Source organism: Theropithecus gelada, chromosome 8 (genome assembly GCF_003255815.1).
Source record: "Theropithecus gelada isolate Dixy chromosome 8, Tgel_1.0, whole genome shotgun sequence".
Taxonomy (NCBI): Eukaryota; Metazoa; Chordata; class Mammalia; order Primates; family Cercopithecidae; genus Theropithecus; species Theropithecus gelada.
This window is the reverse complement of record NC_037676.1, coordinates 88,867,311-88,879,935: the sequence shown is the minus strand read 5'-3', so window position 1 is coordinate 88,879,935 and position 12,625 is coordinate 88,867,311. Positions and strand designations below refer to the sequence as shown.

The 12,625-nt window shown below is 37.2% G+C and overlaps 1 protein-coding gene across 1 annotated transcript in view; it reads right to left on the bottom strand.

Moving 5' to 3' along the window:
- WWP1 (WW domain containing E3 ubiquitin protein ligase 1) overlaps positions 1-12,625 on the bottom strand; it is a 122,875-nt gene that overhangs the window by 19,851 nt on the left and 90,399 nt on the right. The window contains exons 17-20 of the mRNA XM_025393677.1: positions 10,561-10,649; positions 6,441-6,600; positions 952-1,085; positions 720-860 (exon numbers count right to left, since the gene is read on the bottom strand). Of these exons, the coding sequence (XP_025249462.1) occupies positions 720-860; positions 952-1,085; positions 6,441-6,600; positions 10,561-10,649 (524 nt within the window). The remainder of the gene's footprint in view (positions 1-719; positions 861-951; positions 1,086-6,440; positions 6,601-10,560; positions 10,650-12,625) is intronic.

The window sequence follows — 12,625 nt, the reverse complement described above, 5'->3', positions numbered from 1 at the left end:
GCAGGTTGAAATAAAATCTTGGAAAAATGCCTACATTTAGGAAATAGGAGATTTAGAGAACTGTCATTAAAAAAGTGCAAGTGACCAGGAGTGGTGACTCATGCCTGTAATCCCAGCATTTTGGGAGGCTGAGGAAGGAGGATGACTTGAGGCCAAGAGTTTGAGACCAGCCTGGGCAATACAGTGAGACCCTGTCTTTACAAAACAAAAACAAAAACAAAAACAAAAACAAAAAAAACCATTGTTTTAAATTAGCTGGGAATAGTAGTATAAGCCTGCAGTACCAGCTACTCAGGAGACTAAGGCAGGAGAATAGCTTGAGCTCAATGGTCAACCACGCCACTACTACAGCCTGAGCGACAGAGTGAAACCCTCTCTGAAAACAAAATTTTAAAACAAGAGAATGTAAGGAAAATCCGTATGACATAGGATCATGGAATTCAAGAAAACACTGAGTTTCAAGAAAGAGGCTATGGTGAGCACTATTTAAAAGCCTAAGTTAAAAAAGGGAAAATGACATGGAAAGGGAAATGGTAGAATGGTTACAGCAAATGGCAGTGGGAAAATGAAGCAACATACATTCTCTTTTTTCAAGAGCACTGGTACTAGTGAGAAGAATTTCCCAAAGGCATGAAAAGGGGATGAAATTAAGGGTACAGAGAAAGGATTTAGTTCTGAAGTGTTCTAGAAATTAAGCTTAATAAGGTATATCGCCTTACCCAATATATTCATCTTTGTTCTCCTCAGTCACCAGAATATTGGAACCTCCCAATTTCAGGTCATGTGAAGTAACTTTTCCCAAAATCTCCATGTCAACAGAAAAGTACATTTCTAAGCCACATTCTTCAATGTTGTTATCTCTGAGTGAAATAAATATATATACACTAATTAACAAAATGAAACAAAATGAGTTTCAAAAAAATGACTTATTGCAAAACAAAATCTTCAAACCTTATCCAGATAAGGGAGTTATAAAATTCAGTATCAATAGATTCCAAATCCTTAATAGTAAGTTTTTTACTTAACATACGCTTGTAGAATGGTAAAGAGAAACCAGTATCGATAAACTTTCCATGAAATAGTGCCTGCAAAGAAAAATGAAAAATTTTATTTAAAATTTGCAAAATAACAATTTCTTAGAGAACAATGATAACAGAAATATCATGAGACTTTACAAGTAAACAAAGCATTCAGTAAGTGAATGGCATAAATCATGAAAACTAAAATATTATATAACATGCTAGGTATGAAAAACAAAGTTAAAACAAAATCTATTTTATACATACAGCTATATAACATATATCAAAAACTGTATAGGATGATACAAGACTTCTGTTACCATACCCTGCCTCAATCTTCCTAAATGTTTTATAAATTGAATTAACCTAATTGGATAACGAAATAGAAAAGGGCTCTGTGCACCTGAAAAGGCAGCTCCCCCGTTCCTTTCTTACTCTCACTGTTGCATGTGAGGCTTTTAGGACTAACCTCACTGTGCCTTTGCTCCTATTCACAACAGCCAACCCAGGAAGCCCCAGACTCCCAGCAATGTGGGGGAACTAAAAAAATCCACTGAAGCTATTAATACTACCTTAGCCCCCTCATGAAGTTATGTCTTCCCTTACTCAGTTTAGATTCCATAGTCAATCATTAAAATAACTACCTTCAAGGTGGGGCGCGGTGGCTCACACTTGCCAGCACTTTGGGAGGCTGAGGCAGGTGGATCATGAGGTCAGGAGATCAAGACCATCCTGGCTAACACAGTGAAACCCTGTCCTTACTAAAAATACAAAAAATCAGCTGGGCATGGTGGCATGCACCTGTAATCCCAGCTACTCAGGGGAATGAGGCAGGAGAATTGCTTGAACCTGGGAGGTGGAAGTTGCAGAGAGCCAAGATCACACCACTGCACTCCAGCCTAGGTGACAGAGCAAGACTCTGTCTCAAATAATAAAATAAAATAACTCCCTTCAAACCCTACCTCCGCCAGTGTATTCTAGCAAAATCCCAAGCACAGCTAAATTCAACTCTCAGGTTACTCAATGTCTGTACCTAGGCAATGGAACATGCTAGAAATGCATAAACAACCAAGCTGACTCCTCCATGACCAACAGTCATATTTCATCACTGGTTTGTTTCCTGGTAATCACATTTCCCTACTGCATTCACTCTCCCACTTTCCTAGATGACTATTTCATTCCTACTCCTCTTTCCTCAAATACTTACTTCTCCCTGCTCCTTATTCTGAGTTGATGATCTTACTTCCTATTTCACAGAGGAAACAGAGGCAACCACAAGAGAACTTTTGTGTGTTCTACTATATCTGCTCACTACTAGCATCTGAATGCATATAATCTTATTACAGATAATCTTTCTATCAACTAGTATGTGTGCTAAATAAATCTCTTCCTCTCTCCAACTCAAGTCCATTGCTCTCATATTCCTTATATTCTGACTTTATCAAATTCTTTATCCTCTAACTTGGTAGTATGGTTTAGATGTTTCTCCCCTCCAAATCTCATGTTGAAATGTGATCCCCCAGCTGGCTTCTTCATACAGAAGAATGAAACCAGAGTGCTACCTCTCATCATACACAAAAATTAACTCAAGATGGACTAAATACTTAAAAGTAAGACCTAAAACTATTAAAATCCTAGAAGAAAACCTAGGAAATGCCCTCTTGATATTAGCCTTGAGAAAAAATCTTCTAAGTCCTCAAAAGAATTGCAACAAAAACAAAAATTGATAAATAGGACATAGTTAAACTAAAGAGCTTCTGCACAGCAAGAGAGGGAGTAAACTAACCTACAGAATGGGAGAAAATATTCATAAACTATGGATCCAACAAAGGTCTAATATCCAGAATTCATAAAGAACGTAAGCAAATCAACAAGAAAAAAGAACCCCATTAAAAAGTGGGCAAGCATAAACAGACACTTCTCAAAAGAAGATATATAAGCAGCTGCTGGGTGTGGTGGCTCACACCTGTAATCCCAGCACTTTGGGAGGCTGAGGTGGGTAGATTACCTGAGGTTAGGAGTTTGAGACTGGCCCAGTCAACATGGTGAAACCCCATCTCTATTAAAAATACAAAAATTAGCTGAGTTTGGTGGTGCACGCCTGTGGTCCCGGCTACTCAGGAGGTTAAGGCAGGAGAATTGCTTGAACCCAGAAGGCAGAGGTTGCAGTGAGCTGGGATAATGCCACTGCATTCCAGCCTGGGTGACAGAGTAAGACTCTGTCTCAAAAAAATAAAAGACATATAAGCAGCCAACAAATACATGAAAAAATGCTCAACATCACTAATCATCAGAGAAATGCAAATCAAAACCACAATGAGACACCATCTCATACCATCATACCAGTCAGAATGGCTTTTGTTAAAACATTAAAAAATAATAGATGTTGGCAAGGCTGCAGAAAAAGAAGAGACATATACTTTGTTCAGAATGTAAATTAGTTCAGCCACTTTGAAAAGCAGGTTGGAAATTTCTCAATGAACTAAGAGTTGAACCACCATAAGAATCAGCAATACAGTTACTGGGTATAGATATCCAGAGGAAAATAAACTGTGCTACCAAAGGACGCATGCACTGTACATTTGCCACAGTGCTACTCACAATAGCAAAGACAGAATAAATCCAGGTGCCCATCAGTGGTGGACTGAATAAAGAAGATGTGGTACATAAGCACCATGGAATACTATTCAGCCATACAGAGAATGAAATCATATCCTTTGCAATAACACAGATGCAGATGGAGGCCATTTTCTCAAGCCAACAACCGAATACTACATGTTCTTACATACAGGTGGGAGCTCAGCACTGGGCACACATGGACATAAAGATGGGAAAAATAGACACCTGGGGATTACTATGGGAGGGAAAGAGGGAGGAAGGCAAGGGCTGAAAAACTACCTATTGGGTACTATGCTCACTACCTGAGCATGATGGGTTCAATCACACCCCAAACCTCAGCATCATACAATATACCTTTTTAACAAACCTGCACATGTACCCCCCGATTCTAAAATTAAACCAGAAAAACAAAGAAATTTGACTTGCAATGAAGAGATTAATGCCCTGGTGAGTTCTCACTCTATTAGTTCCCTACAGAGCTGGTTGTTAACAAGAGTGTGGCACTTCCTCCCCACCCTTGCTTCCTCTCTCATCATGTGACTTTCATCCACGCTGCCTCTCCTTCTGCCATGAGTGGAAGCAGCCTGAGGCCCTCACCAGAAGCAGATGCTGGCAACACGCTTCTTGTACAGCCTGCACAGTCAAACAAACGCCTTTTCTTTATAAATTATCCACCCTCTGGTATTCTTTTATAGCAACACAAAACAGACTAAAATATTTAGTCATCACTATCAGCAATACAAATGTTTTATTCTCCTCCCATTTCGACTCCATAAGCATTTCTAGTTAGTGACCAATTCTCTACGATTCCTTGTTTATATTTGCTGTATCCACTCTCCCTCCATTCTCTCTTGATTTTACTCTCATCAGTCTTTCCACCCTACCACTCATGAATAACCTTCACCTTTGCAGATACAATGGTCAAATCGCAGGCTTCATCTTGCTCAGCCTATCAGTAACATATGACAGGGCTGATCATGTCTTCCTTCTTGAAACACACTTCCTTCTTCCCTTGTCCTCTGGGGACCACTCCTATTTGATTCTACTACCTCAGAACTTTTGCTGGTTACTTATCTCCCTGACTTATCATTGTCCTTGAACAACTTCTTCATCCACACTTACTCTGTAAACAATCATATTGCCTTTTAATACTCTCTGTGTGCCAAGAATTCCCAAATGCCTATCTCCAAACTAAATATCCTTTCATTGCCAGACTTATACCTCCAACTATCTCTTTTACATCTCCATTTGGATGTCTACTTCAAACGTAACAAGCCAAACCTAAATATTCTTGATTTCTCCCACCCTCAAAATTTGCAACCAGACAAGCTGGCCATAAGTATTGTTGCCATACTTGACTCTCTCTCACACCCTGCATCTAATCCGTCAGAAAACTGTTAGTTCTAACTTTGCAATATACCCAGAATCCAAACCACTTCTCACTTCCTCCACTGCTAGAAGACACAAGTCCAAGCCACTATTATCTTTCACCTGGATTGTTACAAATGATTTTCCTGTTTCTATCCATGTTTTCCTATGCCCCCAATTATAGTCTGTCTTCTACATGCCGGTAAAGCAAGCTTAATAAAATTTAAGTCAGATCATGTTAGTTAGATCATGTCACTCGTTGCCCTACTCAACTCTTACATGAATTTCCTAAAGGTCCCAACACAGCATCTCTCAATCTCATCTCCTACTACATTCTCTCTCATATCCTCTGCTGCAACTATACTGGTCTCTTTCTCAATCAAGAATGCACTCCCGCATTAGAGCCTTTGTCTTGCTGTTCCCTAAGCTTAGAATAGTCTTCAAGATATCTGCATGATTCAGTCCCTAGCTTTCTTCAATTTCTGTTCATGTGTCATCCATCAGTGAGGCTTCCTCTAACCATATAAAAAAAGCAACACACTCTTTTCTTCAGAATATATCTATTGATTATTTGTTTCCATCTAATGGAATTTAGGTCCCTGAGAACAGGGACGTGTATTCTTTTCATCTCTGGAGCCTAGAACAGTGCTTGGCATTACAGTAGGCTGTCAATAAATTTTTGCTGAATGAATTAATAGGCAATAAAGTGCAAATAAATAGGTAAATAAATAAATACAAACACTTCCCAAAAGACAATAGTTCCATAAAGGCTTCTGCAAAGCTCTAAAAATTCCAAAAACAATCAAATACAATTATTAAATAGCTAAGATTTTCCTTGTATTGAAAAGCAGGCTGGCAGTGGTGGCTCACATTTGTATTCTGAGCACTTTGGGAGGCTGAGACAGGTGGATCACTCGAGCCCAGGAGTTTGAGACCAGCCTGGGCAATATAACGAAACCCTATCTCCACTAAAACTACAAAAAAATTAGCTGGCATGGTGGCATAAGCCTGTAGTCTCAGCTACTTGGGAGGCAGAGGTAGGAGGATCGTTTGAATCCACAAGGGGGAGGTTGCGCTGAGATCATGCCACTGCACTCCAGCCTGGGAACAGAGTGTGATCCTGTCTCAAAAGAATTAAAATTTTTTCTATTAAAAATAAACAAATAAAAGTAGTCATACTATAAATGAGTTTTAATTTTAAAAATGAAAGGACTTTTAAAGACTAAGTGGCTGTATAAACATAATCTTCATATTCATAATCTTGATTTTATACAGGTACTCAAAAAATGTATTTTTATACTCTCCAGGGAAACTTTATTGGTAATAAAATTTGTGAATAGCAAATATAATGCTTATCTTTTTTTAAAAAAAAGACTTCTCTAATACATTTGTAACAAATTTAAATAAATAAAAACAATAAAGTCAAGAACTCACCATGGCAATAAAACGACCAATGAAACAGAAGTATGAAAGATGGTCTGGATTAATGGTTGATGCTGGATTTATCTGCAGACAATAGTTGTTCTTGCCCGCATACTCAAATAAGCAATACATTGGGTTCAAAACTTCATGTGAAAGCAAGAAAAACCATTCTCTATAAGAAAGTAAGTCAAGGTTATTTTTTAGCATTAATATGTGAATTTAAAAACAGATCTTAAATATACTCATATATACATCATACCTCTGGCTCAACAGTCTTTAAGAACTCCACTGCCCAATTCCTCGGCCCTCCATCCATGTTCTTCTATGATCTGGCTCTCCATTTTAAGTTACCTGCTAGTTTCGATATGGCCAAACTACAAATTCACTGATCCTCATACAGATATAACATGCTTATTTGTATGCCACACTTTTGCTTGGATATGTCTCCTCAACTTCAACTCAGCTTAAATCCCACTTCAACAATTTTTTGAAGCAATTTCCAGTGTATATGTATTAATATCAGTCACTGAATACTCTCACAATATTAATTCATTTTTATGCACAGGACTTGCCCCATCCATCAGACTATAAGTTTCTCAAAGGCAAAAGCCATGTATTTTTTGTATTCTTAACTCTTACAAGCACTCCAGGACATATATACAATAGGTTTTAATATACATTCGCAGGTGATACTGAGATACACAGCACTGCTGCTATAGAACAGTTTTAACTTTATTGTCACTGCATTAAAAATGAAACTAACATTTAAAAGGTTAAATCTTTAAATATGATAAGCAATCTCTAACCTTTTACCACTCATTTTAAAGTCCAATATACGAAATCTTCAACTAGATAAAGGTATTACAAGATAAACCCAATCTCTAAAAGATTCTTTTCAACAGCAATTTCTTCTAAAGAAGGGTTCCAAACTCAAATGCTTACAATGATCTGTGAGTACAAGGGGCTTCCTTCTCTCACATTCTCTGCTTAGCCACAATCCTCCATTCCTTACATCCCTGCTAAATTATCGGTGTTAAGGAAGAAGAATTTCTAGGCATATTATCGTAGTCCTCAGACAACTGGGCAGCGGTGGACACTGCAGTGAAACAGAGCATATGCTAACCTACAGGGGAAACAGTGACTCTGATTCAGCCCACTGATGCCATGTGAGAAGGCAGGATTGTGGGTCGAGTGTTTTAAAGAGAAGTCAGAAATCTTCATTCTTAAGCATAATCTAATGATTTTCAAATGTCATCAAGTAATTTAAAAACTGTAAAATCACAATGAGGGCAACCTCTATGTAGGCTAGATCTGGTCTGGCAGCCTGTTAATAAATGCTTTTCTAAAACTTTTAAAACACAATCGCTGATACTGCCTGAAGGGTACAGAAGGGAGTCCCTAAACAAAATCAACTAGAAATGGTAAACACCAATTCTTAAAACTAAGTCCAGTTGTAACATAGTAGTAGTTGAACCAAGTGACGTCCCCCTATGATGAGGCTGAAGTAAGACATGCCCCAGGTAAGAGGACGGAGCAGGTCTAGTGAGAGTGTGTTTAGACACATATATAAAAATTAGGAATAAATCCTCCAGATGCTTCAGATAATTTTTAGCAAACAACAGCCCAGAGGAAACTGAATCAATTCAAAAGAAGAATGGCTAAAACATGGCATCCAAACTTTCCCCTGATGCTAGCAGAAAAGGAAGAAAAATTCCTAACTAGCAAGAGGCAGAAGAATTAACTTTCAACATATTCTTCTCAATACTCTCAAATAAACTGAAGAGACACAAGAGGTTGAAAAAATTATGAGACAACAGATGAACTAGCAGAGCCTAAAGAAGAAAATGAAGAAAACAGTAAAACCACTAATGAAGAAAAACCACATTAGAAGCAGCAAAACGTAGGGCAGTACTGCAAACAGTGACATGAGGATAGGCTTGAGAAAAATCAAAGTAAAATGGAAAAGCACAAAGATAAAAATGATCAGAGAAAAGATGACAGACATGTAAGACTGACAAAGGAGATTCCACATACCCATGACTGATGTTCCTGAAGAAAAATGGAACAAACGGAACAGAAAAAATATTCAAAGACATAATAGAAGAAAACTTCCCTGACATTAAGGAAGATCTTAACACATTCCTAAAAAAAGATACAAAACAATCAACAGTGAAATTATTGAACTTCAAGAAAAAGGACTGTGTAGGCACCCAGAGGAAAAATAAGGTTCCTACAAGGGGCTGGCCTCACACTTCACAGTACTAACATTCAGTGCTAGAAAACAGTAAAGCAATGTCTGAGTATTAGAAAAACAAGTGTGTGAGAAATTTGTATCTAGTGAAATTGTTGTTTATATGTAAAAGCAACAGAGAACATTATGCAAAGACTGTAGGAATATATCAACCCTGTAAACTCTTTAATAAACCATTTGATGAATCTAACCCACCAATACACGAATTAAATAAAAAATTTAGGAATAAAAAATCATGTTATGGAGGAACTGGCTATATTCATCAAAACCATCAAAATATAAAACTTAGACCAAAATAGTTGAGGCAAATAAGGGCTCAGACAAGAATGTAAATGTTAATAAAGACACATTGTAAACATACCATACTTCCTCATTTCTAAGATGTACCTTTCTTATGTCTGAACATTTCTGAAATTGAGATAAACTCACAATAGATGCAATATGAACATTTATTGTGATAGGCAGTGTTTTGTTTCTGGAAAAGTCTAATGTTGTAATGAGGAAATATGCTAATATAAACAAAACTCTGATAATTCCACATATATTATCACATATCTGTTCCCACCAGTTGTACTTGATTCTGTATCTCTTTTTGCCAGCTGTGTTAAAACTGTGATTTTGTAATTCTGTACACCTCTAAAATGAGTTCAAAAAAGGAGTTGTTTTTATGAAAAGCAAGTTTGAATTCTTTAGAAAGATTTAATCAAAATGTTTTGCTAAACAATAGATTGTTGCCAAATTAGGCTGGGGCAGAACAAATAAGGGACAAAAAAAAAAAAAAAAAAAAAAAAAAAAGGATTTTCCACCCATACTGCTTCACAAGTGTCTACTGTTAGCAATATATTTAGTGAATGTAGAAAACACTCCCAAAAGAGACTCAGATTAGACTAAAAACATAAATATAAAACCAACACACAATGTTACAATAGCAAAAAATAAGAATGTATGCATACTAATCCATTAATTATGATATTCCCATACAACAGAATATTACACAGACATTTTTAAAAAAGAAAATATTCAGACTAAGTGCTGTGCCTCACAACTGTAATCTCAGTACTTTGGGAGACCAAGGTGGGGGGAATCTCCTGAGCCCAAGAGTTCGAGAACAGCCTAGGCAAAATTATGAGACCCTCATCTCTACAAAAAGCTTTAAAAACTTTCTTTTTTTTTTGAGATGGAGTCTTGCTCTGTTGCCCAGGCTGGAGTGCAGTGGCGTGATCTCAGTTCACTGCAAGCTCCACCTCCCAGGTTCACGCCATTCTCCTGCCTCAGCCTCCAGAGTAATTTTTTGTATTTTTAGTAGAGATGGGGTTTCACTATGTTAGCCAGGATGGTCTCGGTCTCCTGACCTCATGATCCGCCTGCCTTGGCCTCCCAAAGTGCTGGGATTACTGGCGTGAGCCACTGCACCCGGCCTTTAAAAACTTTTTTAAAAAAAAGAAGAAAAAAGAAATAAATTCACTCACTCACTGTGTGTGTGTGTGTGTGTGTGTGTGTGTGTGTATGTGTGTGTGTGTGTGTGTGTATATATATATATATATATATATATATATATATATATATGCTAACATAGAAAGATGTCCACACTACATTAAAAAACCAAAATCAGATCCTGCATTTTGTACACTTGTATGATTGTTAAAAAAGCTGCAAATATATAATACACATATATACAAATTTACACATATGTAAAGAAAATGTAGAGAAAGATAACCAAGATAAGTAATAATAATAATGGTTACCTTGTGTATTTTTGAGAAAAATTCTGGATTGTTAATTCAAAATTTTAATACAATATATTTACATATGTTTTCAAGAATACTTTCCCTGCATACGAGATACACTTATTTCAAGGTAGATATGTATTTTTTATTTTACCTCGCTAGGCCACCATAATCAAGTCCTTCTTCTCCTCTAAATATTACATATAAGCGCCTCCTCAAGTCATAGGGTTTTAATGCCATAATCTAATTAAAAACAAAAACATGAATATTAAATACTCACATGCAGTACAAATTCCTTTCAAAACAATTTAAATTTAAACTGTATTTTCAAAATAACAGATTTCCTTATCTTATACAATGCTTTTAACTGAAGAGATGAATTGGTTTGTTTCACAAACTAGATAAAGACATACATATCAATCTCTTAAGCTTTTCCTGACTCACTTTCACATACAGTTGACCCGTAAACAACATGAATTTAAGTCAACATGGTGACTGCACAGGTCCACTTATACTTGAATTTTCTTCAGCCTCTGCCAACCCTGAGAAAGCAAGGCCAAGCCCTCTTCCTCCTCCTCAGCCTATCCAATGTGAAGACAATGAAAATGAAGACCTTTATGATGATCCACTTCTACTTAATGAATAGTATAAGTATTTTATCTTCCTTATGATTTTCTAAAAAACATTTTTTCTCTAGCTTACTTTAAGAATAGAGTATATAATACATATATCATACAAAATATGTGTTAACTGATTCTTTATGTTATTGGTAACGCTTCCAGTCAATGGTAGGTATTAGTAGTTCAGTTTTGGGGTCAAATTTTTTTTTTTTTTTTTTTGAGATGGAGTCTCGCTCTGTCGCCCAGGCTGGCCTGCAGTGGCGCGATCTCAGCTCACTGCAAGCTCCGCCTCCCGGGTTTACGCCATTCTCCTGCCTCAGCCTCCCGAGTAGCTGGGACTACAGCGCCCGCCACCTCGCCTGGCTAGTTTTTGTATTTTTTTTAGTAGAGACGGGGTTTCACCGTGTTAGCCAGGATGGTCTCGATCTCCTGACCTCGTGATCCGCCCATCTCGGCCTCCCAAAGTGCTGGGATTACAGGCTTGAGCCACCGCGCCCGGCCATTTGGGTCAAGTTATATGTGGTTTTTCAACTGTGCAAGGGGTCAGCACTCCTAGCTCCTGTGTTGTTTAAGGGTCACCTATACTCTTTCCCCCTTCTGGTATTAAATGATAGTTCTACTTTGGGTTAACGGCAAGACAGGAAGAGCTTGACACAAAAGGCTTTTAAGGTTAAAAATATTATCTTCCCTGCTGGTTTCCCCAAACTGTACCAAAATCTTTCAACACGTGACTTGTAAATTTTTCTGACTAGCAGCACTTAGAGGCAAAAGACTTTGTTCTGCATCCTGCTTATACCGAACATTCCATTTCTCAGTAGGAAAGAAACTCAGCTATAATGACTAATTATTTATACAATGATGAATTTATTCACAGGCTAGTATAACTTAAAAACAATACCTATACCAAATTTTCATAATCTTTAATAGCTTACATCAAGGTTACTAGTAAGTAGGCTTTACTTTTGGATAGAAATACATTACATTCCACACATATGTCAGGACCAGAGCAAGACTGGCAGGTCTGGGTTGGAGCATAGCTCACCAGCATGCCTCCTTTGGGGCAGTCATGGGCTCAGTGCTATACATCAAATAGACCATGATTCTTCCCAAGACAGGGTAAAAAGCAAAATAAAGTCTTCTATGAATTCAGATGTACACTTACTAAAATCAACCCAAACAGAGGTTGACCTATTTACACTTAGTTTGCCAAGAATTTATTAACTCAAAAGAAAAAAATCAACTTGATAATAGTTTAAGTATTATGCCCAAAGTCCAACAGTAAAATTAAGCTATGGCTTGAAACTCTCTTGGGGCTCAGAGTATCATTACTCCATTCTGGCTTGTACAAAGTATAAATAAAAGTCCCTGTATGCCTGAGTACACAGCAAAATTTGGTTCATCACTGTGATACTAGAGGGGGAGGGAACAAGACGTCTCATTATGAAAAATTCTCCATCGGAAAAAAACTGACAATACAGTATTTGGATTATTTATCCTTAAATATTCTGCAGATGATTCAGGAAAGGTAGAAATACTGCATTCATTTATTCACTCATCAAATATTTATTGAATACCCTCTATGTGCAAAGGCACTATTCT